At 50.6% G+C, this 27279-nt stretch overlaps 2 protein-coding genes across 5 annotated transcripts in view; one reads left to right on the plus strand and one right to left on the minus strand.

Moving 5' to 3' along the window:
• The first annotated feature begins 1530 nt into the window (after positions 1-1530).
• On the plus strand, positions 1531-16967 carry CDV3 (CDV3 homolog). 3 transcript variants are annotated; one of them, XM_070073064.2, is made up of 6 exons: positions 1644-2007; positions 2125-2151; positions 2549-2625; positions 11552-11697; positions 13575-13734; positions 14745-16967. In XM_070073064.2, the coding sequence occupies exons 1-6, from the start codon at positions 1912-1914 to the stop codon at positions 14893-14895; spliced, it is 657 nt and encodes a 218-aa protein (XP_069929165.1). In that variant the 5' UTR covers positions 1644-1911; the 3' UTR covers positions 14896-16967. The 3 variants fall into 3 exon arrangements, with proteins under 3 accessions (XP_051691533.1, XP_051691531.1, XP_069929165.1); XM_051835573.3 differs by having other exon boundaries at positions 1531-2151; positions 15162-16967; XM_051835571.3 differs by having other exon boundaries at positions 1553-2151.
• Positions 16968-21937: 4970 nt separating this feature from the next.
• Positions 21938-27279, minus strand: part of TOPBP1 (DNA topoisomerase II binding protein 1) — a 75962-nt gene continuing 70620 nt past the window's right edge. For both annotated transcript variants that reach the window (XR_016232961.1, XM_008249226.5), the window contains one exon: positions 21938-22670. Coding sequence is in view for 1 of the 2 variants with exons in the window: in XM_008249226.5 (XP_008247448.4) it covers positions 22533-22670 (138 nt within the window). In the remaining variant the exon portion in view is untranslated. The remainder of the gene's footprint in view (positions 22671-27279) is intronic.

Below are 27279 nucleotides of genomic sequence, written 5' to 3' on the forward strand. Positions count from 1 at the left end.
TAACCCGCTGCGCCACAGCGCTGGCCCCCCAATAACTAGATAGGTGGCCCCAGCACCCCCCCCCCCGGAAAAGCTGCCCAAGAGATTCCTCCCTGCCCAGTGCCAAGGGGCTACCCTGCCTGGTAATACTGGGTAATGAAACTTTCACAGCCTTGCCCAAGGCAGGCATCCTGGGAGAATCCTCTCTGCTCACTGACAAGTGCATTGCCCAGTACAATCGGGGCAATCAAGCCCCAGGAGGTAAGCACTGTCCAGGAGGCGGGGAGGGGGGGGGACGCAGCTGAAAGGCTGGGCCTGCTTCCTCACAGGTCTCAGACTGGCCGCCCGGCCTGCGGGGGCCCCCAGCCCTCCGCTGAGACCCCCGCCCGGCCTGCGAGGGCCCCTCAGCCCCTGTCTCCGCTGAGACCCCCGCCCAGCCTGCGGGGGCCCCTCAGCCCCCAGCCCTCCGCTGAGACCCCCGCCCGCCTGCGAGGACACCTCAGCCCCCAGCCCTCCGCTGAGACCCCCGCCCGCCTGCGAGGACACCTCAGCCCCCAGCCCTCCGCTGAGACCCCCGCCCGGCCTGCGGGGGCCCCTCAGCCCCCAGCCCTCCGCTGAGACCCCCGCCCGCCTGCGAGGACACCTCAGCCCCCAGCTGAGACCCCCGCCCGCCTGTGAGGGCCCCTCAGCCCCCAGCCCTCCGCTGAGACCCCCGCCCGGCCTGCGGGGGCCCCTCAGCCCCCAGCTGAGACCCCCGCCCGGCCTGCGGGGGCCCCTCAGCCCCCAGCCCTCCGCTGAGACCCCCGCCCAGCCTGCGGGTGCACCTCAGTCTCCAGCCCTCCGCTGAGACCCCCGCCCGGCCTGCGGGTGCACCTCAGCCCCCAGCCCTCCGCTGAGACCCCCGCCCGGCCTGCGAGGACACCTCAGCCCTCAGCCCTCCGCTGAGACGCCGCCTGGCCTGCCGGGTGCGCTCTGTCCACTAAACTACGTGTACTTGCTTTCTCCAGTCTGAGCGGCTGGGCATTCTCTCATTCCATCCGGATGCCCTGCCTCATCACACCTTGCTGACCACTCCTGTCTCACGCTTGAATTCTTTCTACAAGACGAACCCTCGCTCTATGCCACCCACCTCCGCTGACAGCACTAGAGGTGGGCAAAGGGTCGGAACCATCTTTAAACACAGCGCCTTTCGGTTTCGTCAGTTTAGACGACTGCCAGGCCCCAGCTCCCACAGGCCAGAAGACACACGTGTACGATACGCATGCGCCCGACGGGACACGCCCGCCCCTCGGGCTGAACCCCTTTAGCCAAGTCACCAATCAGGCGGCCCTCGGGGCAAAACCCTCGGCCAATGGGGAGGCTGTAGTCATCACGTACGTCACATACTTTGCATAAGCCCTCCCCGCCCCGCCCCCACGCTGGGGCCGCGCCCCGCCCGCCGCTCGGATTGTCGCCTAAGCGCCTCATCCCGGGGCCTGATTGGCTCTCTCGCAAGCCCCGCCTCCGCCCCCGCCCGCCGCCCGCCCCTCGGCCCCCCGACAGCGGCGGGCGGAGCGAGGCACGCAGGCGCGCGCGGCCTCTCTCGTCGGCAGCCCGCCCTCCCTCACTCCCCTCCCTCCCCGCCCCTCTCCCTCCTCTCCGGGCCTGCGCGCGTCCCGCGCCCGCACGCGCCGCCGCCAGCTGAGCCCTCGCGCTGCCGCCTCGGCCCGCGCGTGCCTTTCCCCGGGCTGAGGCGAAGGCGGGACCCTGCCCTGCTGCCGCGGCGCGCGGTGCCCGGGCGGCTCGGCCCGCGGACGGAGCCGCGCGCCCCGCTGCCCGCGCCTCGGCGCCCCCGCGGGGCCGGGGCGGCGCCGCGCCCGGCCGCGTGAGCGCAGAGCCGACCTCGAGCCCTAGCTCGGGGCCCCACCCATCCGGGCCGAGGCGGCCGCGGCCATGGCCGAGACGGAGGAGCGGAGCCTGGACAACTTCTTCGCCAAGAGGGACAAGAAGAAGAAGAAGGAGCGCAGCAGCCGGGCGGCCAGCGCGGCGGGCGCGGCGGGCGGCGCCGGCGGGAGCGGCGGCGCGGCGGGCGCGGCGGGCGGCGGGGCGGGCGCGGGGGCCCGGCCGGGGGACGGCGGCGCCGCGGGCGCGGGGGCCGCGGGCGCCGGCGCCGCCGCCAAGGCCGTGACGAAGGTGAGGGGCCGCAGGGCCGCGGGCCGGCGCCGGGGCGGGCGCACGCGGCCGCCGGGTGCCCGCCTCCGCCTGCCCGGGGGGCGCCGGGAGGGGGCGCGGGCCGCCGCGTGACGCGGGCGCGCTCGGCGCGGCGCTCCGGGGCCGGGCTCCGTGCGCCCGGCGTGGCGGGCGTCGGCCGGGCCGCGGCCGCGTGGTGCGCGGCGGGGCCGGGCCGGGGTTCCGGCGGCGCGCTGCGGGGCCGAGAGCAAGCAGCGGGCCCGGGAGCGCCCTGCCCGCCGAGGAGGGCGGCGGGGGCTGCGCGGGGCAGGGGGCCCGGGACGCGCCCGCTGGTCGCGGCCGGCTGGCTCGTGGCTGTGTCTGGGAGCTGTGGTTCAGCCAGTGGCGTTTCTTCTCGCAGGATGAAGACGAGTGGAAAGAGTTTGAGCAGAAGGAGGTGGACTACAGCGGCCTCCGAGTCCAGGCGATGCAGATAAGGTGAGGGGTCGTGGCCGATCGCGGACAGGGAGGGTGCACGTTCCGTCCGTCTGGGCGCTGGGCGGCCTCGCTCGCAAGTTCACTGCCGGCTCTCAGGTCCCCAGCGCCCTGGCCCGCTGCCCTTCCGGTCAGGCCGGCCACGTGAGATGGTTGCGGTGGGTCTTGGCATTCCAGATCCTCTTCTCTCCGTGCCGGGAGTTGGACGTGGTTCTTTTTGTTTCCAATGAAATTGCTCTAAGCAAGTTCATGGGTGTTTTTGTCATTGGAGTGGAGGGTTCTTCCTGAGCAGTGCAGCCTGCGTGTGTTCTCACAGTGAAACCCGCAGGTGTACCCCCCCCCCAGGTGGAGAAACCCACATCTGGTGCACGGCAGCCCCCCCCCCCCCCCCAGCACAGCAGCCATCCCAGCACTGGAGCTGAGTTTACAGTCCTAGAGCTTACCTGTGCTAGTTAAGAAAACAGTACATTTTTAAAAAAAATCGGGCTGGTTTAGAGGATTTGAGATTAAGGACACGTTTTGTCAAGTCCAGTCTGGCGGTAGCTTTTAAATTGAGGTTGAAGACTGTAGTTTGCTCAGTTTGTGTGCAGATGGCGGTGGATATGTGGTTCCCTTGTTTCAGGATTGGAAAGGAGAATGCATGCGCTCAAGAAGCGGCCTCCAGCTTGGGGTTTGCAGTTTGTAAATGCCAGTCACGCTGTGGCATGGCGGAAGAAGTAAATTTCTTAACCGAAAACTGCCCTTTGACCTTTCTAGTGCCAGTATTTGTGGCTTTAAATAATTTCATTGGAAACCAGGGCTGCTGTTTTGATTTTTTTTGAGCACTTTTGGCAGCTTGGGCGTGAATGCCCTGGTGGTTATTCCATGAATAAGTGAGACCCGGTTGACAGTGGGAACTGTTAGGCGGCGTGGCGTCTCCACTGAGGTCCCTTTGTAGCAGTGTGAGGACCAATGCCTGGCACGGGGTGTGGTTCCCTCCAGTTGCAGGTGGCTTTCAGGAGGTGTTGAGGTGGGCAGCCCTGGTTTCCTTGTGCGGGGCTGAGACCGCTGGGCTCGAGGCGCTGCCTGTGGTGTGACCCGTCCTGGTCTCAGCCTGCCCTTCCTCTCGGCCTGACTGCGGCTGCTTGCACACTTGGGGACAGGAGCAGTAACTGCTGTGTTTGCTCTAACTTCCTGGACAGGAGTAGCACTGCATGAAGGGAGAAGCTTTGCAGTTCGCGGAGTTAGAAGTTAGCTTTGTTAGGTTCTGGAGAATGTTTCAACGGGAGCAGTACTTTTCTGTCATTTAGTAGCAATCCCGTTGCCACATCAGGGCCCTTTTAGTCTTGATGCCAGTGGGCTGCTCCTGGGGAGGTGAAGTTCCTTAAACAGCTCGCATGCTTCGCCCGCCCGTCAGAGCCGCGAGTCTCGGCCGCCGGGAGCGCTTCGGTCCTGCGTGGCCTGAGGTGGCCAGTTTTGATAGGTGCCTTTCTCTGTTGCCAGCACCTGGTCGTCCCCTCACCAGGCCACCCGGCAGCTCCTGTACCATTGCTGTTCTCAGGAATCTGCTTTCGTGGGTCCACCGTAAACCACTGTGTAAGGGAACTTAACAACTGCTGGGAAAGGCTGTGGATGAGAAACCGTCTGCACTGAATCCGAACAGGAGAATTTTCACCTGATGTGTACTCAGGATCCTTGTAAACATCGCATCCCTTATTCCTGACAGTAAATTCAGAGTGGGAGTTCCCCAGGGAAAGCCATGTTGGTTCGTAGACGTGGGAAGTAGGTTACTCACAGAAATGGAATGGAATTAATTGTGTTGCAGAATCATGTTCTTTGGGGAAAAGACAAACCCGGGTTTGTACTTTACTTCTGCCGCTTTAATTCCATGTGGCCTCAGATGAGCGATTTCACTTGAGAATTTGAGTTCTCAAAGCAAAATTGAGACTACTCAGGATTGTTTAGGGTTTCTTTGAACAGGATGTTTGTAAAATACAAAGTACTTTGTAGAAAATAAACATGTTCAGCTTGGCATCAGCAAAACCATACAAACGAAGTAATTTCTAGCTTAGCCTTAAATGTTGCTAGACAGATCTTGAATAGTTGTCTGTGACTGTGTCTTTTTTAGTGTATGTAAGAGGGTGCTCTCCTCACTGGTTCACTCCCCAACTGCCTGCTTGGACTTGGCCAGATTCAGGAGCCAGGAGCTCAGTCTGTGGGTGACTGAACCCAGTAACGTGAAACCACTGCCTCCCAGGGTCTGCACGGGTGGGAAGCTGGAGTCAAAAGCCAGAGCCAAGTATCCACCCCAAGTATTCCAGTAGGGGAAGAAGGTATAAACCCTTAGACACCTGCTCTAATTGTCGTATTTTCCCTCTGAGAGATGTAGCCTGGCCTGCTCTGTGGCACAAACGAAAAGAAGATTTGTAGTGGAGTTAAAATATTTTGAAGTTCTCAACAGTAGTCTTAAGTTTTCTTGCAATTTTTTGCTTTGAAAGATTACAGCCTTGGAAAAGTTCAAAGGTTAATAAACACACACCATTCGTATCTTGCAGTCTGTGCCACGTGTGCTTTCTCTCCTCCATGTGCTAAGAGTTCCTGCAGATACTGTACATTGTGCGAGTTCTTGACACTTATCCTTACACTAGGTTAGCGTGCTGGGTCTTTGCAGATGAGTGTACCTTGGAAAGGGGAGAATAATTTCAGTAGCAGCAAATACTGCATTACGGTCCTGTGTCATGTTTACCAACTAATTCAAGATTCAAGTACCATGAATATGTGAAATTTTGCGTCTCAATAGATCTTACTTAAGGTCATGTCATTATAGACAAGCTCATGAGAGGGAAACCATTGGTGTTGATAAAGGGGCCTGCCATTTGCTTCTTACATCTTTAAAATGGAGTTTTGGGAGAAAATTAGAAGTAGTTCATTTAATTTGTGAGGTTAAAAATGTTATGTTTCAATCAAGAATTGAGGTCTTCATGCCCAGTGGTTTTCTGAGAACCTTCTTGAGAAATCAACTTACTAGGTAGAGCTGGTTAAGTTGTACGTACTTCCAGAAGAAATTACTTTAAGTACAAGCTAGATTGATTTGTAGCACGTGTTCGGGTCGTCTGCGTGAGGTGTGATGCTGGCTTGAGGGATGTGACGTGTTCTGCAGGAGCACCAGTGGATGGTTCCAGACGTGCAGTGTGCTGTGGACACAGACGCGAGATGTACCACGAGGGGCCTGGGGTAGATTGCGAGGGTGAATCTCAGTGACATGCTAAGCTTCGAGGTCAGCCGCAATTCTTGAGGCTGTTTTTATCCTCCTTTCTGTTCTGACAGTGTCCCCGTCACAGGGCCAGGCCTGTGGAGAGGCCCAGCATTCCCACAGACACTGTCAAGTCTGGATTTTGTTTTGTTGCTTCTCCATAGTGTGGAGAACAGGGGGTTGGGGACTGGGCTGGTGATTCTCCGGTTCTGTCCCTTGAGATAGGGAGATGCTGTCTCCTTCTAAGTGTTCTTTATAAGTACACTGTGTAGGGGTGTGGGTCCTGACCAGCCTAATCAGAGGAAATGAATTTCCCAAGTCTCAGAATAGAGCACTGTTGTACAGTTACGTCTGGGGCTGTCGGGAGGACAGGAGGAAACAGGTAGGGGGAAAGAGGATGGGCTGGGAGTCAGGGAGGCACATCTGCTACTTTGTAGCCCTGGAAAAGGTACTTCAGGTGCGAGTGCCAGTTCCGCCTTCTCTGAGGCCTGCGTGCTGTGAGGAGATGTGTAGTAAGTGTCCTTTTCTACATCATTGATCCTCCCAGCTCCGCCCTATCAGTAGTGCCTTTTACAGATCAATGTGTGTAAGAGCATACTTCGAATTTGTTTTTTTTGAGAGGTAGAGGGGGAGCACAGTCTCACTTGCTGATTGACTCTAAACTCCTTCACTGGAGCCAGGAACATGGAGTCGGTCAGATCAGTCAGGTGTCCTGTGTGATGGCAGGAAGCCACCACCTGCTGCCTCCGAGGGTCTGCGTTATCAGAAACTGGACCCAGGAGCCGAACAGGGACGTGAACCCAGGCACTCTGACTTGGGTCGTGGACTCACCTGGCATCTTACCCCCTGGGCCCTGGCGTAAGACAGCGTAGTTGGAGTTGTGGTGATGAACTGATGGTGGCATTGTAGTGTCTAAAAACGTAGATGTTAGCTATTGTGACTCAGCCTGATTTTCTTCTGTAGGAATAAATGTGTGCAATGTGTGTTTTCTGGCTTTGGTATTTAGAAAGTTGACTTTTTTATAAACATACTTATGTGTTTTTTTAAACTATTTAACATGTAAAAAATTGTACAAATGTTTTAAATTAGGTTCCTATCTTTACTTTTCTTTTAAACTATGTCGTCGGGTAAGTGTTTGTATATGGTCCCTGTAACTCCACTTTGACCCTAAGCCGTAAGGTTTTCCTCGTCTGGTTTTGCGCAGCATGGTAGTTTTTAGGAAAGTGGACGTTGCGTTCAGCAGGACTGACTGTCCGGTGGAGAATTTGAAAGCGCAGTGCCGGGGTGGTGGGGGCAGCGGGCTCAGCTGCTGCTTGGGCTGCCATGCTGCTGGAGTGTCAGCTGGGGTCCTGGTTGCTCTGCCTTTGAATTTGGCTTCCTGGGTGTGGGGGCTGCGTTCCTTCCCACCCCAGGGAGACCCAGGTGTATTTCTGGCTGCTGGCTTCCACCTGACCCAGCCTGGCTGTTGCAGCTACACCTCCTGAACTAGCGACCATGAAAATGGAGCGGGCTATGCAAATCATTTCTGCCCTGCCTTTCCTACTGCGGCATTTAGGCAAGACTGTTAGCATCCCTGGCTTCAGTTCTTTCAGTCCCGAAATTGTATCTGATATTTCAAGAATTGCAAGAGCCCAAAATATTAAATTTTCTTAGGCTTTATGGTATCGATTTTCAACCCTTTTCATTAAACAAATTATGCTTATTTTTAGAAGCTTAGAGTCTACATGAATTTTTAAATTTATGGTGGTTTTTTTCATTTCTGTATTTGTCTCTGAAGGCAGGGAGGTGGTCCCAGGTCTAATAAAGGAAAGTACTCTTGGTGAAGATGTTGTCAGTAGTTGTGTTAGGTAGCTTTTTTTAATATAGAGCAAATACCTGAGAGGAGCTACTTCAGAAGGAAGGAGGTTATTTCCATCCACAGTTTTGGAGGTCCACAATCCAAGACGGAGCACGCCCACTAGTGTGGACTGTGAGGGCACGGTGGCTGACAGGACGCCTGCAGACAGGGGTCTGGAGGACGGACAGGAAGCCAAGCCATCCTGGTGCAGCCAGGGGCCTGCACGTTAGCAACCACTCCAACCTAATCACTTTCCAAGACCTACCTTCAGGCACCACAGTTGGATCCTGTTCCAGTCTTTTTTTTTTTTTTTTTTTTTTTATAAAGATGTATTTATATGTTTGAAGGGGTTACACAGAGGAGGAGAGGTAGAGAGAAAGAGGTAGAGAGAAATTGGTCACTCCCCAACTTGCCGCAATGGCCAGAGCTGTGTGGATTTGAAGCCAGGAGCTTCTTCCAGGTCTCCCATGCGGGTACAGGGGCTCAAGGGCTGGCCATCTTCCACTGCTTTCCCAGGCCACAGCTGAGAGCTAGACCGGAAGTAGAGTAGCCAGGACTCTAACCTGCACCTATAAAAGATTTATTTATTTATTTGAAAGTCAGAGTTACAGAGAGACAGAGGCAGAGAGAGAGGTTCCCATCAGCTGGTTTACCTCCCAAATGGCCACAATGGCCACAACTGGACCGATCCGAAGTCAGGAGCAGGGGGCTGCTTCTGGGTCTTCCATCTGAGTGCAGGGCCAAGCACTTGGGCCGTCTTCTGCTTTCCCAGGCCACAGCAGAGAGCTGGATTGGAAGTGGAGCTGCCAGGACTCAAACTGGCGCCCATATGCAGGCAGTGGCTTTACCCACTATGCCACAGCGCCAGCCCTGGGTTTTTTCTTAAGGTACTTTTAGAGGATTTGGAAAAAATACAAAAACAGTTTAAGAATTACCCATAGTCCTTTCTGCTTGGGTAATCAAGTGTTAAAGGTTTTTTGTTTTTCTGTTGAAGATGGCTTATTGCAAACTAATGATTTGAGTTTTGATATCAGTCACCGAATATTAATACAGTTATGAGGAAAATACTTTTTAGAATCCGTGCATAGACATGAACAGCTTTGATCTGGTCTCTTGGTGAGTTAACAGCTCTTTTGTATTGGAATGGCCATCTGAAGGCTGTCATGGTGTGGTGTGTGAGAGGACATATGTGCCCCATCACACGGTAATGGGCTGCTGGCATAGCTTTCCAAGTGGGCTTACGAACCAGTGCCTGGGGACTGCTGGTGTTTGTGTAGCTGATAGACTCCTGGGTAAATCCTGTCTTCTGTGTCTTATTTGGTCATGTTTTGGACTTAACAAGCTACATAAAACAGGGTTATAACGTTTGGTAGTTTTTAAAATCTACTTAACAAATGTTTTCATGTTTGTTTTTCCCAAACAAAAACCGTATTTCCCCCATTGTAACAGTGGCACATGTATGTGCTATTTAATGATAATAAAATGAAGGGTCACCAGTGCTGAACAGTGTGCACCAGATAACTAGGCTAGATGTCTGCTAACTTGGGTGATGGAGGAGGAAACTGAGGCATGGAAAAGCTAGGTGCTGGCCTCAGTGTCCAGGCTGATGAGTAGCAAAGCCTCGATTTGAACCCAGCAGCCTGGCTTCAGAATCTGCTCCTAACTCCTTGCTTCACAAAGAAATTAAAGTCATACATTGTAGCTACTTCTGTAAAACATTTTCAAAAATTTTTCTAGATGTATTTTTATCAGGTGTATATGAGGGGGCTTTAAAAACTCAGGGAAAATGTGCTTGCTTTTTTCCATTCTCCATAACTTTTTTTTAATTCAAGATAGAGCTTCCATCTGCTGGTTCACTCCCCAAATATCTGCAACAACTGGGCCAGGCCAAAGCCAGGAGACTGGCACTCAATCTAGTCTCCCACACAGGTGGCATGGACCCAAGTAAACTTGACCTATCACCTGCTGCCTCCCAGGGTGCATTGGCAGGAAGTTGGGGTCGGAAGTGGAGGCTGGATTGGAATCCATGTGCTCTAATATTGGTGGGTGTCCCAGGTGGCTCGTTGCTACTCTCCAGATGCCACCACCCCCTGCCAGCAAACTTCATGAAGGCTTCATGTAGCTGCTGTAGTAGTGAGTTGCGGTTTATATGACATGAATATTATTTCCGTTTTAAATGACTGCGTAGGATTCAGTTAGGTAATGAGAAAGAAAACAGGGCTCGTTTGGCCAGATTCCTCATCCTTTTCCATCTCCGGGAGTGCTTTATTTACGTAAGACCTTGTATAAATGCAGGTTGAAGATGGAAGTTTCCTGACTGCCACCCTTGCCTCAATTCGGGAATCGCCAGTGGTTGGGAGGCAGTCCATATGATGGTGCCACTGTCTTTGAAATTGCTTTCCAATTTCATCGAGCTGTGCAGGACGAATCTTGTTTGACTAGAAACAGAAGGGGAACACCCTTACACGTCCTGCAGGAGCCAGGATATACCCAAGGTGCAGAGTCAGGGTGGGTCATCTGCACGTTGTTGGCTCTGATCATGGCTCAGAAACCTAATGGAGACAGTGTCTAAAAGAACGGAGGCCCAAGGACAGAGCTCTGAAAAACAGCTGCTGTTACAGACAGAACGAAATGGTGGTCAGGATGGGGAAGGAGAGGAGGAACCCGAAGGTCTGTTACAAATCACCACTGTCAAGAAAAATTAACTCGGGAGGCAGGTTAGGAGCCTCTGCCAGGGATATACTCAGTAAGGTCAGAATTGCAAAAAGGAAGTTTGACTTAGTAATAACTACAGTACTGAAATCCCTGGGTCAGAGGTAGGTGTACTTGGTAATTTATATAAAGTAATAAAGAGTAATCTAGCCCGAGAAATAATCATTTATTTTAGATTCTAACTCCAGTTTAATAACACCCTCACACCTCAGATAGCCCTAGAGTGGTGTGTTAGCAGTGAGAGAACCTTGCATTTGTTTTTTTTTTTTTTTAAGGATCTTGCATTTGTAGTACCTGGCAAGCCAAAGACTGCGTTCTTGTTCCCTTTCTTTAAACGTGTGTCTGGTGCGAGAGTACAGCTGTCTGTTGCCTGTGTCAGAGAAGAGCCGTTAGCGCCAGTGCCGGTGCCGGGCAGACTTGTTTCCTTGTGCCAGGATAGAAAACCAAACTTGGAGCATTTACAGCTGCAGGGTCACCGTGGAGAACTGTTCAGGCTTCAGAAAGCTTTCTGTTGCTCCCCACAGGTGTTCACTGTAAATAGTTGGGAATTGTGCTTTTTTGTTTACCGCTTTATTTGTAAAGCAGTGACAGATCTCTGATCTACTGATTCACTCCCCCGAGTGGCCGAAGCGGCTGGAACCGGTCAGACTGAAGCTGGAAGCCTGGAGCTCTAGGTCTCCCACGTGGGTGGCAGGGACCCAAGCACCTGGGCCATCTTCTGCCTTCGCAGGCCCATTGATTAGCAGGAGTCTGGATCGGAGGTGGAGCGTGCAGGGCTGGAGCTGGCGTCACCTGGGGATGTGCCGTGTGCTCTGCGTTTCCCCCTGCCCGTCCTCCTCCTCCTGCGCTGGAATAGCCAGGCAGATCATCACATGGCACATCTGTGTCTCAGAAGGTTTCTGAATCTGAGAGCGTGAAATGGTTTGTAAAAGTGGAGGTGATCAGACCTTTCCTGGAGCCGGAGATCCTCTTTCACAGCAGGTCTAGTGGAACCCTCCGTGTGCACGTGGGGTCTGTTCTCTTCCCTCTCTTTCCACAAGGGAGGATTCAGGCTTTGAAGAGGTTGAGTGACTTCTCCGGGGCCACACGGTAGGAGGACTGACAGTTCTGGTGCCTCTAATTAAGTCCATTGTTTGCTTTTCCAAAAGTGAGAAGGAAGAAGATGACAATGAAAAGAGAGAAGATCCAGGTGATCACTGGGAGGAAGGCGGCGGTGGCGGAGGTGGCACGGAGAAGTCTTCAGGTCCCTGGAACAAAGCCGCTCCAGCACAAGCGCCCCCCGCTCCGGGAGTTGGTAAGCTGACGTTTTGCGTTCGGGAGGATGTCTGGTTTCTGTGCAGTTTCACAGGCGGGCAGCCTCCCAGCAGCTCCTCTGTTCCTGCAGGGGACTGTGTGCGGCTCCGTAAAGACTCGGCGCTTACATGAGCGGGACTTGGGAGCTTAGCGGCGCCCTCTGGGCTGCTAGGAGTCAGGCGCGTGAAGCTGTCAGCATCAGGATCGGTTTTAATTTCCACCTAAATATTCATTTATTACAATGGGGGATGGTGAAGTTACTTACTGGACTCCAGGATACGCTTCATTTAAGACTCTGAGTAGTGATTTCCAAGGGTTGGGTGCAGCTCCAGAAGCGCTCCTTCACGGGAGAGGGAGTTCTTAGAGCCTTGATCTGCTGGCGCTGCTCTGACGCTGTCTCGCGTGGGCTTGTCGCGTCCTGTTTGTCACGTCTTGCAGCAGAGATTCTCGTCAGGGCTGATGTTACTGCTCTTGGGGATGAAAAGTGTTAGATCTTAAACATGGCTTGGAGGCCAGGGCACAGACACGGCCCACATGATTTCTGTGGGATTAAACATTTCATCAGATAGAGGGCGGTTGGGGCTGGCGAAAAGAAAGTTTGAGAGCCACTGTTATTTTATTCAGAAAAGTGTTACAGACTGAAATCACCTGCAGTCTTACAGATCACAGATGGCTGTATGTTAACATTTTTGCACCCTTTCTAACTTTTTGCTCTACATGTGTGTTTTTATCCATTAAAAATTTCTTTAACTCATCTGTCTGTGGTCCTCCTCCTCAGGTCTTTGGACCCCTCATCAGTGTTTGACACTTGGTCACGCCCTCGGGCACGATTTGGTCTTGGCTTCCCGCCAGCACAGTCTCCCGGGCCTGCAGTGCTGGGCCGCTCTGGGCGTGGTGCCCGCTTGTGCCTTCTCGCCCTTCTCAGCGTGTGGCAGCCTCACGCACGTGGATGTTTGTGGCTCTGAGGTCGAGCCCCAGCCTGGCGTCTCACTCAGCGCCGGCCGGGCTCTCCACCCGCCACTGCTCTGTCTCAGTGCTGTTCTCTCCATCTCCGGGCCGCGGACCTGGGTCTCTGTCTTGTTGGTTGCACATCTCGGTTTTATCTGTCAGTAGGCTCTGTTTTCACTGTTGCAGTGAATTCAGCCTGTTTGTACCTGTTCTCCTCAGGTACATTGCTGCCCCCATCCTCACCCCCGGTTTGAGCTGTTCCTGGCTCTTGGGTGCATTACTGACTGAGGAAAATATGTACATAACGTAACGCTGTTGAATCCTGTTGGAAATGGTGGGGCAAGGTAGGGAAAGTTGGAAGGCTGTACCCAAATGTTAGCTGTGGTGGAAGACTTTGGAGTTGCTTAGTTGCTTAATTTTTTCCCTATTTTACCTACATTTTCTAAGGTAAAAAGGGGGAAGAACTGTAAAATCCACTGATGATGTAAAGATGAAATAGTTAAGCATGTCTTTATTTTTTATCTATCACCTTTAGAATTTTGAATCAGTACTATACAGGCATTTCATCTATTAAATAATTTCTTTATATGTGTCGTTGTATTTAATCAACCATCCGGGTAAAGAAATAGTTACTACTAGGTAAACTGAGGAATCAGTTGGGTGCTGTTCTGAAAGTCAGCCTTGGCGGGGCCGTCTCCCAAGTCTAGCAGATTCCTCTCGCGCGGGGACTTGGCTCACTGAGCTTCTTTGTGAAAATGATCGAGACTGCACGTGGAGGAGGAGCTAGAGCGCCTCCCTAGGGAAGAGCGTCCAGACAGCAAGGCGGCCCTGAGACCCTCAGACCACGTGTGCAGTTCAGTGTTGGGCAGCAGTAGCAGACTTAGATGCCAGACCTTGGATTCAGTTTCTCTAAAGGGTTAACATTTTTAGTTACAGAAACTCCAGAACCAGCGACGACTAGTGGTGTGTATAGGCCACCTGGGGCCAGGCTAACCACAACCAGGAAGACGCCACAAGGGCCACCGGAGATATACAGTGACACACAGTTCCCGTCCCTGCAGTCCACTGCCAAGCATGTAGAAAGCCGGAAGTAAGTGCTGTCATGGCTGCGTGTTGGGACCTCTGTGCTTTGGCCAAGGGCTGGGCTGTTGTTAGGAAATGAAAACTCACTTTTGGGACAGCTGCTCATTGGGAAAGCCTGGGCCGTCGGCCGGAAGCCAGGGTGGGATTCTGGGTGTCTGGGAGGACAGGCTCTGCAGACGGCGGAGCCTCCTCCCTGGGTTCTGTGGCAGTGACTGCGTCTCCGTAAGATGCTTCGTGAGTGTATTACCAGCTCCAGTCCTTAGGATCTGGAAACTGGAAATGAAAGAGCAGCACTGTCCTGTGTTCCCAGTTCATGTGAACAGATAGGATGGTGGCATTTGTAAATCTGATATTAAAATGGTCTTATTTCATCAGCTATTCAAAGTGAACTGCTATCTGGAGTTATGGTCACGTACGGTGCAGACATGTTTTATGTAGGGCTTGAGTCTTTAAAAGAACGTAAAACGGGAAAGAAATGTAAAGGACAGCAGTGGGGATGCTTTTTTGAGAGGCTTTTAAGCCAATCCCAGCCTTTGGGCTGGAATTTAAACCTGCACTTGGACTTGCCCCTGCTCTGTCCTGCAGAGGGTGTGCGGGACCTGGGAGGCGCTCGCCTCTCTGTCTGGTGGTTCCCACAGAGCAATGCCTGGCGCTTCGCCTGAGAGAAATCTTACTCAGCTCCTATGCAGGTGCAGTGTCTGCTACTTGCTAACAGTGAGGCTGAGTCTTAGGGGGAACGTCTCACTGCCCTCGACTCCCACTGCTCTTCCAGGCGGTGCAGTCAACTGCCCAGTGGAGGACGGGACCTTAGAGCTCTGCACACAATTCCCCTTTCTGTTCAGTTGAAGTTAAACACGATTTGATAGGCTTCTACTTACCAGTTTCTCCTTACTGTCTCCCCAAGATTCTTCTCAGGGGTGCTTTTTTCTTTCCTCTTTTTTTTTTTTTGGCAAGGGAGAATATTTTCAAAAAACCCCTAATGAAGAAATATTACTGATTACATTTCTTTTCCCTTAGGGATAAAGAAATGGAGAAGAGCTTTGAAGTAGTAAGACACAAACATAGAGGTAGAGATGAGGCTTCAAAACACCAGGCCCTTAAACTTGAGCTAGGCAACCCGTATGCTGTGCTTGAAGCTCAGAGAAGCAGCCACACACAGTGCAATTAAGGGGTGGTCTTGGCTGACCCTTCTGAGGGAACCAGACCACAGCCGACCGCCATGAGCAGCATCCGTCACCTGATCTGCTGGACCTGCAGCGCCCGGCCCTGGTGCCCTCTGGAAGTTCAAGTGCCACCGCTGCTCTTTGTGTTGGATTTAGGGGGGTTTTCGTTGTCGCATAAACGTGTGAGCTAGGTTCAGGCGTGCTCTTCCGTAATTACTCTGCAGACCCAAACCCGCAGCTAGTGGTCATTCCAAAATCTTTTTATGTTCAGATACTGAGCCTTCGTCAGGGTTGACTACCTCAGATTTGCTGCCCTCATGTGGACTCCATGTGGATCGCAACTTCTGGATGAGAAGGTCACAGCTCTTGGGTGTTGATGTGAACATGAAACCAGCCCTGCTGGACTCCTATCAGAAATCCTGCAGAGAGTCAGCCGCCTGGGTTCTGATCTGCTGTAAAAGATGAAGATTTAAGTGACCTTAGTTACCCTGGCCTTGCCCCACCCATAGGAAAGACTCTGTAGTAGGCTGTGGCCACGTGCACTTCCTGGAACATGCCTCTCAAAGACCTGCTGTGTAGGTAGTGCTTCATCATGGAAACTTGGTAACCACAACTACCAACCAAACTTGGGTCCACAACATGGGACAGGGGGTGAGGGTGGGAATAATCTCGTTTCTTTTAGTAACTTTTTTATTTGCATAGTGCTTTTCTGGTGTTCCACATGAAGGCCTTTTTTGCTTCGACTTGGAATAAGTTCTTTGAGAGAGCTTGTTGCTTGGTTAAGTAAATAACCTGCAGTGCGCGTTAGACTGTGACATGTGTCGTGATTTGGCAGTCCCTAGAGTGGAGCCCAGTCGCCTGTGTGACGCAGCGGGTGCTGGAGGCTGTCTTCAGGTGCTGCTGCAGCCGCCTCTAACCAGGCCTGAGTGGCCCTGCACACTGCTGGCAGAGTGTGGCTTCTGCCCAGCAGGGGAGCCACTGAGCTGTCCTTACACCTTGAAAGCGACAGGAGCAAAGCCTCACCTACGACCCGTGTACGTTTCACGAATCTTCCTGATCTCTGGTAAGAAACCCTTACGTACCTCTGCCCAGATTTGTAAGGCATTGGGCACCCTCCAGATGCAGTGATTGTCCCAGTGGTTCCATTATCCACCTTTCGGTGCGTCTGTGTTCATTTTGAGAGGGTGCTGTAGCACTTCTGTTTTAACAATTACAGCTTAAGACATCCAGTAGTTTTTAGTCCTTGACAGGGACTAGAGGAAGCTACCCAGGATTACTGAAGTTTCTTTCCACCGAATGAGATAGTCTGGCCACTTCCTGGTTTCGATCATTGGTTCAAGAGGAATATTTCAAAGTGCTGTGTGACCATTTGATGCAGTCTGGGTTTCTCTATAGTAAGTCCTTTCGCTGAGTGCAGGAGTTTCAGACTTGCTGATGACGAGTGAAGCAAATGGGTGAATGAAACTGCTAGAGTGGGAGCGCGGCCTCACCGGAGTCCAGGCTTGCAGCGTCAGTGCAGGAGGGGACTCCTAGAGAGGCTACAGGAGCTCCTGCCGGGACCGTCCGGCCAGCCACTCTGGGCAGAAAGCTGCTGTGTTCCGAGGTTGTGGCGCACCTGCCTCCCCGCGTGTGTGGGTGAGGAGCTGAGCCAGCCACAGTGGCTTGGGTAAGGAAACCGGAAACGAGGAATTCTTGGCTACACGGAGGACATCCTTTGGGAACCAAAAAGCTTAAATAATCTCTTGGACTCGAGCCACATATCTTCCCTGAGATGTATGCATTTTTTTCCAGCAACATTTTGTTGTTGGATTCTGATTGAGAATGAACTGATGAATATGTGGAGGTTTTATTTACTGTGTTAGAAATACAAAGACCTGCAGCAGATTTAAATTCCAACTCGTTATAAATTTTTAAAGGATTGTGAATTTATCAAAATGCTCATGAATCAGGTTTTCATTACTGTATGGTTGGGTGGATGAGGCTGTCCATGGTACCATTTCTTTGGATTCTCAGGCATGGTTTCACAGTGCAAGAACTCTGTAACATTAACAAATTCAATAAAAAGTACACACATGAATTGTGGAATGTGGTTTTTATTGTCCGCCTCGCCCGTGCCTTGGGGATGGTAAACCAGCTTGGAGCCTCCTTGGGAGAGGGTGGCGCTGGGCTCGTTTCCAGAATGTGCTGCATGTGCCCCAAGTTGTGGAGTGACTTGCCTGCGGAGCGGGGTGTCGTCTGTCTTGGGAAAGCACTGATGACATGGGCTTTTGTCCTTGTGATACGAAATTTCGTTACTTTAAATCAGGGAGTTTGTCCCTTAGAAGCGTACACACTTCTCAATGGAACAGCATTTTTTAATTTCAGGATTTAGTTTGGATTGTGGTCTCTAAATTTCTAAAGTAAACTTCAATTCCTGATAGTGGAGTTAAAATGCCTGATGGACAGTTTTTACGTTTGTACTTGAATTTCTTCCTTGACATACCCTTTGCAAACTAGGACATACAGAAACACCTCCCCCGCCCCAGGGCAGGCACGCAGCCTGGCGGCTAAGACGCCTGCCTCCTACTTGGGAGTGCCTGGGCCTGGCCAGCTTCCTGTAACGCAGCCCTGGGAGGCAGGGGTGATGGCTGCAATAGTTGGGGTCCTTCCACCCACACGGAGGGGCTAGACTGAGTTCCCTGCTCCTCTCATTCTCTGTTCTAGATTGTTCTTGGTTTGGAAGGCAGAGCTTCTGTCTGCTTGTTCACTCCCCACATGCCTACACCAGGCAGAGCTGGACCAGGTCGAAGCCAGGAACCAGGAACTGGGTCGGAAGTGGGAGTCGAGCTGGGGCTGCAGGCAGAGGCTTAACCCCCTGGGCTGCGGTGTTCGCCCCAGAAGAGTGGTTGGTAAGGCAGCCCAAGGAAGAACCAGAATTCTAAATGACGATAAAATGACAAGATGGGTAGAACCTGTCCATTTGAAACACCCCAGAATCTGAGGTGAGCCCCGAGATGAGAGGGGGAGCTCTGAGGACCAGCAGCCTGGGAGCCCTCGACTGTGTGTGTGCCCTGGAGGCTTGAGCGCAGGTAGCAGACAGGAAGAGTGACTTGGAACGCTGGCCGCAGGGGCCCACGTCGGGCCACAGCAGGTTAAGCTGCCACCTGGGGTGCCCCTTTGAGTCTGGCTGCTCCACTTTCCAAGCACTTGGGCCCCTGCCACCCACGTGGGAGATGAGATGGAGTTCCTGCCTTTGGCCTGGCCCAGGCCTGTCCATTGCAGCCAGTTTTGGAGTGAACCAGATGGAAGATCTCCGTCACTCTGCCTTTCACATAAAAAATCGGGGGGACAAAGTGGTTACAGATGTTTAGTGTGGTGTCCTGCAGTCGGCACTGCACTTCGAGGAAAGGAGTTTTCTGTGACCAGCTTCTGTTTTCCTTCAGACCTCAGCACGGTCTTTGACCCCAGGTCCTGAGGTTAAATTTAGGATGTGGGGCCGCCACCTGCAGCGCTGGTAACCCATGTGGGCCCTGGTTCGAGTCCTGCTGCTCCGCTTCAGATCCAGCTCCCTGCTGTGGCCTGGGAAAAGCAGTGAGGATGGCATTGTGGCCAGCTACGGAGGGAATCAGCAGATGGGTGATTCTGTTTAAAATCTTAAAAAAAATGTCAGGGTGTGGGTTTTAAAGATTTATTTGAAAGGCAGCACGTTAGAGGGAGAGACACAAACATCTTCCATCAGCTGGTTCACTCCCCAAATGGGCACAATGGCCGGAGCTGGGCCAGACCGAAGCCAGGAGCTCTGGTCTCCCACGTGGCTGTCAGGGGCCCTTTATGCCACAGCCACAGCTCCGGCCCGGGATGTGCCTTTTCTTAGCTTGTGACAATGTCGCTAATTTCCTATACCATCCCTTTTGCCTTATTTTCCAGAGAACTCAAACTTGGACCTTTTCTCTTAAAATAGGCTGTTGGTTGTTTTGGATGTTGGCATCAGAAACAGCCTTGCCTAGGGACACCCCCCCAACACTGCAGGCGAGGCCTTTACCTGTGGGAGTGGCTTTCTTCCTGCGACGTGGAAGAGAATCAGGTTCCCAAACTGCTGCCTTGAGGAACAGGTTTTAGAAGCGTGGTGATGCCTGACTCAGCCCCAGGCATTCTTTGGTAATGGGGGTGTGGCCTCAGCACAGGGGTTCTTAATTAGAATATGCAGCAAAGCTTGGGAACATCAGAGAAATCACCTCCCCAGGTTGGGAACTGGAAAATGGTCCTGGGCTAGTTTTGAGGATGTAGGAAACCCTGCAAGTTGCACTGTAGCCCAGAAAGGGTCAGAGTGTGTGTGTGTGTGTGTTTTGCCAGGCAGAGTTAGAGAGAGAGAGAGAGAGAGACAGTGAGAAACAGAGAGAAAGGTCCTCCTTCCATTGGTTCACCCCCAAAATGGCCGCTACAGCCAGCGTTGTGCTGATCTGAAGCCGGGAGCCGGGCACTTCCTCCTGGTCTCCCATGTGGGTGCAGGGCCCAAGCACTTGGGCCATCCTCCACTGCACTCCTGGGCCATAGCAGAGAGCTGGACTGGAAGAGGAGCAACCGGGACTAGAACCTGGGGCGCTGGTGTCAGCCGGCTTATTGTATTTCTAAATGTGCTTTCAGATACTGTTGGGAGGGGAGGATCCTGAAGTGCCAGTAAGGGGGAGAAAGACCTGTAAGGTGAGGTACTGAATTCTGGTACACATTTTTGTAGCTTAGTAATTATCAGTAAAGACCATTTTATTTATTTTAAAAGCTTATTTATTTTGAAAGAGCGAGACAGAGAGGGCTCTTCCATCCGTTGCTTCACTTCCCACTTGTCCCCAGTGGTCACAGCTGGGCTGATCAAAGCCAGGAGCTTCTCCCGGGTCTGCCACGTAAGTGCAGAAGCCCAGCCACTTGGACCATCTTGCGTGGCTCTTAGGCACATCAGCAGGGAGCTGGATTGGGAGGTAGGCATCTGGGATGTGAACTAGCACCTGTATGGGTTGCCAGTGTCACAGGCTGCAGCGCTGGCCCTGAAAAACTTTTAAATATTCCAGCTGTCATTTGTGCGGTAACTCCCTCTTCATCAGTACAGTGACGGTAGCTGCTCACTGTCCTGCGTATGACACAGCTGACGGGGGTCCCAACCCGCTGGTTGTCACCCTGTCCTCACGCTACTCCTGGCTACTTTAAATCTGCCCTTCCAGCACCTCTGGGTTCTAAGTATCTTCAGAATTCTGAGGTGAAGCAAAATCGACTTCCCCAGAGAGGAGCAGAATCCTGCTGCTGATCCACTTGAAGATCAGCCTGCAGTTGGGTCCGAGTGCCACCTCCACTCGCCAGTCCCTTTTAAAGGTCACACGGCTGGAGTGGCATAGGCACAGGTTGGAGTCCCAGGCTTGTCCTGGCTTGTGCCTTGTAGGAACCATCGCGGCTTTTTTCCCAGATTCCTGATTTTACGATTCCCATTTCCCCTGGTGGAGTGGCAGAGGCATCTGCAGGCGTTGTCACACTATCGGTTTCTTCTGGCTGCCATCACTGGACACTGGGTGGCCTGATCCTAGAGCAAGGAGCCTTCTTCCGGGGCACGTGGACAGCGGCCGGCCATGCTGTCTGCAGACTGCCCCTCCGCACACACCCCTGATGCCTTTTCTTCCTCTCAAAGTCTAACCCTGCTCTCAGGGCCTCCTTCCTAATCTCCTTAGAGATACACTGGGGTTTAGGCTTTCGGGCACGAGTCGTCACAATATAAATGCCAACCCTGTGAATCACTGAGTAGCCTGCTCTGCGGATTCCCGCCTCCGTCAGCTCGGAGACCACGCGTTCCGGAGGTTAGACTCCAGCACACCTTGCATGAAGAAGAGTCCTGTTCGGTCAGTTAATGAATGTTGGTGAGATGGACTAATGCACCAGAAAATGGGCAGAGAATCTGAGTATTAGCTGTCACGTGTTAGGACACTGTAGCACCTCTGAGAAGACAGTAATTAAGGAAACTTCTTCAGTGGGACTGCTACCTACGCTTGGAATGACCTGCATTTAAGAGGTCACTGGTGCAGGCAAAAGGGCATTTTATTTACAGACTAGGAGTGAGAGGCAGGGCTAAAGTGGGCCATCCAGGGTGGGCAGGGGCTGGAGCCTTGGATGTCCGCTGTGTCTAAGGCCTGAACCGAAAACAGTTCAGAATTTTTGCAGAAAACAGTGGTAGATTCGGTAATCTGATCAGGGAGAAACAGAATCTTAGCACTTAAGTGTGCTCATCAAAAATTGTGAACAGTTGCTATTTCAAAGAATTTTTAAGTGGTAAAGTTCAGGAAAATCTATGACATGATTCAGCCTAACATGAAATGGCCGGAAGCAAGTGAAGGTGGGGTTTTGTCTGGGGAGGGAGGGGGGCAGGAGACAGGTTACATAACGATGCTACCTGCTGCTCCGGAATCTGCTGTCCTAAACTATGAAGCAGCTCAAAGCTCAGCCCTGCTGGGCCAACTCCCCGAGCAGCTGCTGCTCCACTCGGAGGACTCCTCCCTCACAACTGCATTTACCGTCACACTGTGGTCCTCCCTCACAACTGCATTTACCGTCACACTGTGGTCCTCCCTCACAACTGCATTTACCTTCACACTGTGGTCCTCCCTCACAACTGCATTTACCGTCACACTGTGGTCCTCCCTCACAACTGCATTTACCGTCACACTGTGGTCCTCCCTCACAACTACATTTACCTTCACACTGTGGTCCTCCCTCACAACTGCATTTACCGTCACACTGTGGTCCTCCCTCACAACTGCATTTACCGTCACACTGTGGTCCTCCCTCACAACTGCATTTACCTTCACACTGTGGTCCTCCCCTCACAACTGCATTTACCGTCACACTGTGGTCCTGCTTCTCGGTTCCTTAAACAGGACATTTTATAACGAGATGACTGTGGTAATGCAGGTAATATTTGGTGTTTGGGATTAGTGTGCAAAGGCTAATGCAATTAGCAGTCCCAGTAAAAACATGTTTAACCTAATCTAACAGCGTTCTAAATAAACATCAGAAATGAACTAGGAACCCATCTTTTAAGCTATATTTTACAAATCTTTTATTGCTTTAACAGAATAGACCAGAGTGTTTTTTTTTTTTTTAATGTATATCTGGGCACACCGTAATACTAATTTGAGTCACTACTTTTATTCTTTATTGTCACATTTTCCAAGTTTCAGCACCCCATCTTGGTGAACATCATGAAGGTTTGTACAGACGAACATATACATATATACACACATCTACTATACACACACACATCCAAGTTTAAAGCCCCAGCTTGCTCAGTAAACCCTGTGCTCAGGCTTCTGTTAAAAAAGTAAAAGAGGCAAGATAAAATCAGGGAAAAAATGTATAAGTCCCAATTGACAATCTTCGTTATGAATTAAGGCAGACATTTTAGAGCAAAATCCATGACTGCTGAAACTAAGTTACAGCCTGAGATATCTACAAGAAAGAAACAGCCCCTTACACCATTACGGGAAGGCCTGCGTGTCGTGGTTCTGTTCCAGGTAACTTCACTGAGGTCGCAGGCAGGTGCAGGCAGCGGTGCACTGCAGCACAGCCCCCCCGCAACCTAAAGCTTGAATGCTCGCGTGCTCTGGCAGCCTCCCACATCGCTCGGCTCCTACACTTTGGGCCGCTTGACCTTGGTGTTCTCTGCGGGAGCTTTCCTCTTCTGTGCTAAGTCAGGCGCAGGCTGCGGATTCTGGAGAGAGGACGCTGCTCCTGGGAGGCAGTAATCTTCCACGGGAGGGGGAGGCTCCTGTAAGAGGCACGGTGGTTCTCAGATCTCAAACTCTAATGTCAAGTAATCAATCCCCCCCCCACCTTTTTTTGAAACTATGCTTTTTAAGAAAAAAGTAAAATGCATATTCTTTCCTGGGTTCTCATAAAAAAAATTTTGTGACAGGCAGAGTTACACAGTGAGAGACAGAGAAAGGTCTTCTTTCTGTTGGTTCACCCCCCCAAAATGGCCGCTACGGCTGGTGTACTGCGGCCGGCACAGCGCACCGCGCTGATCTGAAACCAGAAATCAGGTGCCTCCTCCTGGTCTCCCATGGGGTGCAGGACCCAAGCACTTGGGCCATCTTCCACTGCACTCCCGGGCCACAGCAGAGAGCTGGCCTGGAAGAGGGGCAACCGGGACAGAATCCGGCGCCTCGACCGGGACTAGAACCCGGTGTGCCAGCGCCGCAGGCGGAGGATTAGCCTAGTGAGCCGCGGCACCGGCCTAGTGTAATTCTTAATTCTTAGTATAGATATGTGATAGGTGTTTCCTATCTCCATTTTAAACATAAAAACTTTAAAAGGTTAAATGCAACAGCCAAAGCCATACAATAGCAGATGGCAGAGCCAAAATCCACATCCTTCTCTGCCTGACTCAAACCCTCTCTTCTTCCCATCCATTTTCTAAGAGAGGAAAATGATCATTTGCCCCTTATCGTAAGTGCAATAAAAACTCAATTTCCTGGCACTATGGCACACCTGCATAATCTGAAAACTAGTCACCACAAAATACCAAGTACTGCTTGATTCAGTCTTCCACAGATAACTATGATTATGACTAATATGCACTAAAAGCAAATTACCATAAGACACAGGGGGGATAAAAAAAATCAAACATTAGAGGGGGAACTGACATTCAGAAGAGAATGGCACTGTGTTAATGTCTCCTTTTCTTTATTATTATTATGGCCGTGACAGAGGTAAATAAAATAAATCTTCTCACTTCCTGGTTCACTCCCTAAATGCCTGCAACAGCCAGAAGCCTGGAACTGCATCCGAGTCTCTCCTGTGGACAGCAGGGGCCCTGGTGCTCAGGCCATCATCTGCTGCCTTCCTCGGTGCGTCAGCAGGAAGCCAGATGGGAAGCAGAGGAGCTACAACTGCAACTGTGCTCTGATGGCGCAGGCTGGCATTCTAAGTGGCGGCTCCACCTACTGTGCCACAACACCCTTCTCCTTTTCTGTCTTTAAATGGCTCTGAGGCTGAGAAAAGACCCAGGTGTATCATCCACAGTAGAATTCTAGTAGAAAAACCCTGCAATCTTAATGGCGTGACAACTGCTTACACTGCAAGACAAGGTAGGAAATCCCAGACAGGAGTGAGCCCCAGGGCCAGCACGTGAACTCTGGTCACATCTTTGCTTGGCCCCTAAATGAGACTCAGGAGAACGCTAAAGGAACTGACCTGAAATTTGAACTGCCATGCATCACAGAAAGTCACATGAACTGCTAAACTAAATAATACTTTTCACAGGAATGTAACAGTCTACATTCTGCAACTTATTCAAAACATCCAGGAAATAGCCAAAACCATCTAGGAAGGACATGATACATTCTCAAGAAAAGACATAATCAGGATCACTCCAAATAAAATGACGTGCTTAGGTATAAACTTAGCAAAAACATATATAGGATCTACATGCTGAAAATTACAAAACGCTCATGAAAAATTAAGTTCATGGATGGAAAGACTCAATAAAGACAGCAATTCAAATTTATTTTAAGTGCAATGTAATTCCTAGCAAAATCCCAGCAGGGTTTTTATAGACATATATATTCATTTATATAAAAAAGTACAGGCTAAAAGAAAAAAAGGGAAACCATGGCTAAGAGTAAACATAAGAAAGGCATATTAGAATGGATACCTGAAAACACCCAGAATAGTGAATGGGAAGAAAACACGCCCATTCTGTAAACACGCCACGCAGAACCATCCTCCCTTCTCCCTCTGCTGACGACAGCAGGGACCACCATACCCAGCTGGGGTGTTACTCGACTGCCGCCACACCCAGGAACTCTGGCCCACCCCGCACACACCTCTGGATCTCTGCTGAAGTTACAGGCATTCCAGTAAGCCACAGAGGAATCTTTTCAAAAACAAAGCCTTCAAGGGAGATAGCCAGTGTTTCCCCAGATGCATAAAAATAAACATGGAAATGCAAGAAACATGAACAAGGAAGACAAGACTCCCTCAGAGGAACACAACTGATGTTTCAATATCAGATAGCTCAGATGAGGAGACCGACAATATGCCTGAAAAGGAATTCAAAACAATGTAAGATTACTCAAAAACACAGACAAGCAATTACTTGAATTAAAGAAATCCACACATGACATGGATGAGAAATTCTGCAGAAAATATATGAAAGAAAAGTCAAACTGTAAAATTAGAAATGAAAAATTAAATGAAATGAAATATCACAGACAAAAAAAAATTAGAAAACCTGAAAGCAGTGTCCAGGATCTATGGTATACTATCAAATGACCAAATACAAGTGTCTTAGGAGTTCCTGAAATAATGGAAAAGCAGAAAGGCTTAGAAAATTTACTCAGTGAAGTAACAGCAGAAAATTTCCCTATCCAGGCACGAGAAGCACAGAACCTCAAACACATAACTGGGAAAAAAGCACCACGACCCATTGTAGCCAAGGAAAACATAAAGGTCCTAAAATGTGTACCAGAAACTGCAGATTACCTACAAAGGATCTCCAATTAGATTGACAACAGATGTCTCACCAGAAACCCTACATGCTAGGAAAAAACGGAAAGATACAGTCCAAGTCCTTAAAGAAAAAAACAAAAACCCAAAAACCTGTCAACACAGAATACTGTACCCAGCTGAGCTCTCATTTCTAAATGAAGGTTAAAAAAAAAAAAAAAAAAACTTTCCAAAAACAACAAAACAATCTGTCACCACTCAGTCAGCATTACAAATGATACCTAAGGATGTACCACACATAGAAACAAAGATAGGCCGGCGCCGCGGCTCACTAGGCTAATCCTCCGCCTGTGGTGCCGGCACCCTGGGTTCTAGTCCCACTTGGGGCACTAGATTCTTTCCCGGTTGCTCCTCTTCCAGGACAGCTCTCTGCTGTGGCCGGGTAGGGCAGTGGAGGATGGCCCAAGTGCTTGGGCCCTGCACCCGCATAGGAGACCAGGAAGAAGCACCTGGCTCCTGGCTTCGGATTGGCACAGCGCGCTGGGCGTAGCAGCCATTTTGGGGGTGAACCAACAGAAGGAAGACCTTTCTCTCTGTCTCTCTCTCACTGTCTAACTCTGCCTGTCAAAAAAATAAAAATGAAATAAAAAAAAGAAACAAAGATAATCAGCATAATGAAATAATGTAAAGGCAGAAACTTCCTAGTAACATTATAAAGGAGATTCAAAACAAACAAAAGGGATATTTATGGAAAAATGGCAAGAACAAGTCATTAGTTATCAATAATAACCTTAAATGTAAATGGACTAAATTCTCCAATTAAAAGACTGGCTGAATGGACCAAAAAACAAGACCCATCTATATGCTGCCTACAAGAAACACACCTCACCAACGAAATACAGACTGAAAGTAAAAGTTTAGAAAAAGATATTCCATGCGAATGAAAATTAAAAAGAAGCAAGAGTAGCCACAGTAATATCAGACAAAATGGACTTTAAGACAAAAACTGGGGCCAGTGCTGTGGTGTAGTAGGTTAAGCCTCCACTTGTGGCACCAGCGTCCCATATGAGTGCCAGTTTGTGTCCTGGCTGCTCCACTTCTGATCCTGCTCTCTGCTATGGTCTGGGAAAGCAGTGGAAGATGGCCCAAGTCCTTGGATCCCTGCACCCACATGGGAGACCTGGAAGAAGCCTCTGGCTCCTGGCTTCAGATTGGCTTAGCTCCAGCTGTTACAGCCATTTGGGGAGTGAACCAGCGGATGGAAGACCTCTCTCTGTGTCTCTCCCTCTCTCAAAAACTGTATACTTAAACTGTATAACTATAAACCTTAAAAAAAAAAAAAGACAAAAACTGTTAAAAGAAACAAGAAGGTATTATGCAATGAGTAAGGGACCCATTCAACAGGAAGATCTGACTATAGTAAATGCATATGCACCCAATGCTAGGGCACCCAGCTATATAAAACAAATGTTAACGGACCGAAGGGGATATGGATGTTAACATCCCACTTTCATCAATGGAGAGATCACCCAGGCCAAAAAAAAAGACCCAACCAAGCTAATCTATACCACTGACCAAATGAATCTAACTGATATCGATAGAACATTTTATCCTACAGCCACTTAATAGACATTGTTTTCATCAGTGCATGGGACATTTTCAAGGATGTACCATATGCTAAGACCATAAAAGAAGTCTTAACAAATTAAAAAACTGAAATTATACCATGTATCTTTATTGACTATGATGGCATGAAGCTGGAAATTAACAACATGAGAAACTCTACAAACACATTAAAACTGAACATGCGCCTGAATGAACAGTGGGTCATAGAAGAAATCAAAAGAGAAATAAAAAAACTCCTTCCAATGAATGAAAATGAAAACAGAATATATCAAAACTTAGGGGATACAGCAAAAGCAGTATTA

The sequence above is a fragment of the Oryctolagus cuniculus genome, chromosome 4 (genome assembly GCF_051225735.1).
Source record: "Oryctolagus cuniculus isolate XC-2025 breed Fujian yellow rabbit chromosome 4, ASM5122573v1, whole genome shotgun sequence".
In the NCBI taxonomy this organism is placed as follows: domain Eukaryota; kingdom Metazoa; phylum Chordata; class Mammalia; order Lagomorpha; family Leporidae; genus Oryctolagus; species Oryctolagus cuniculus.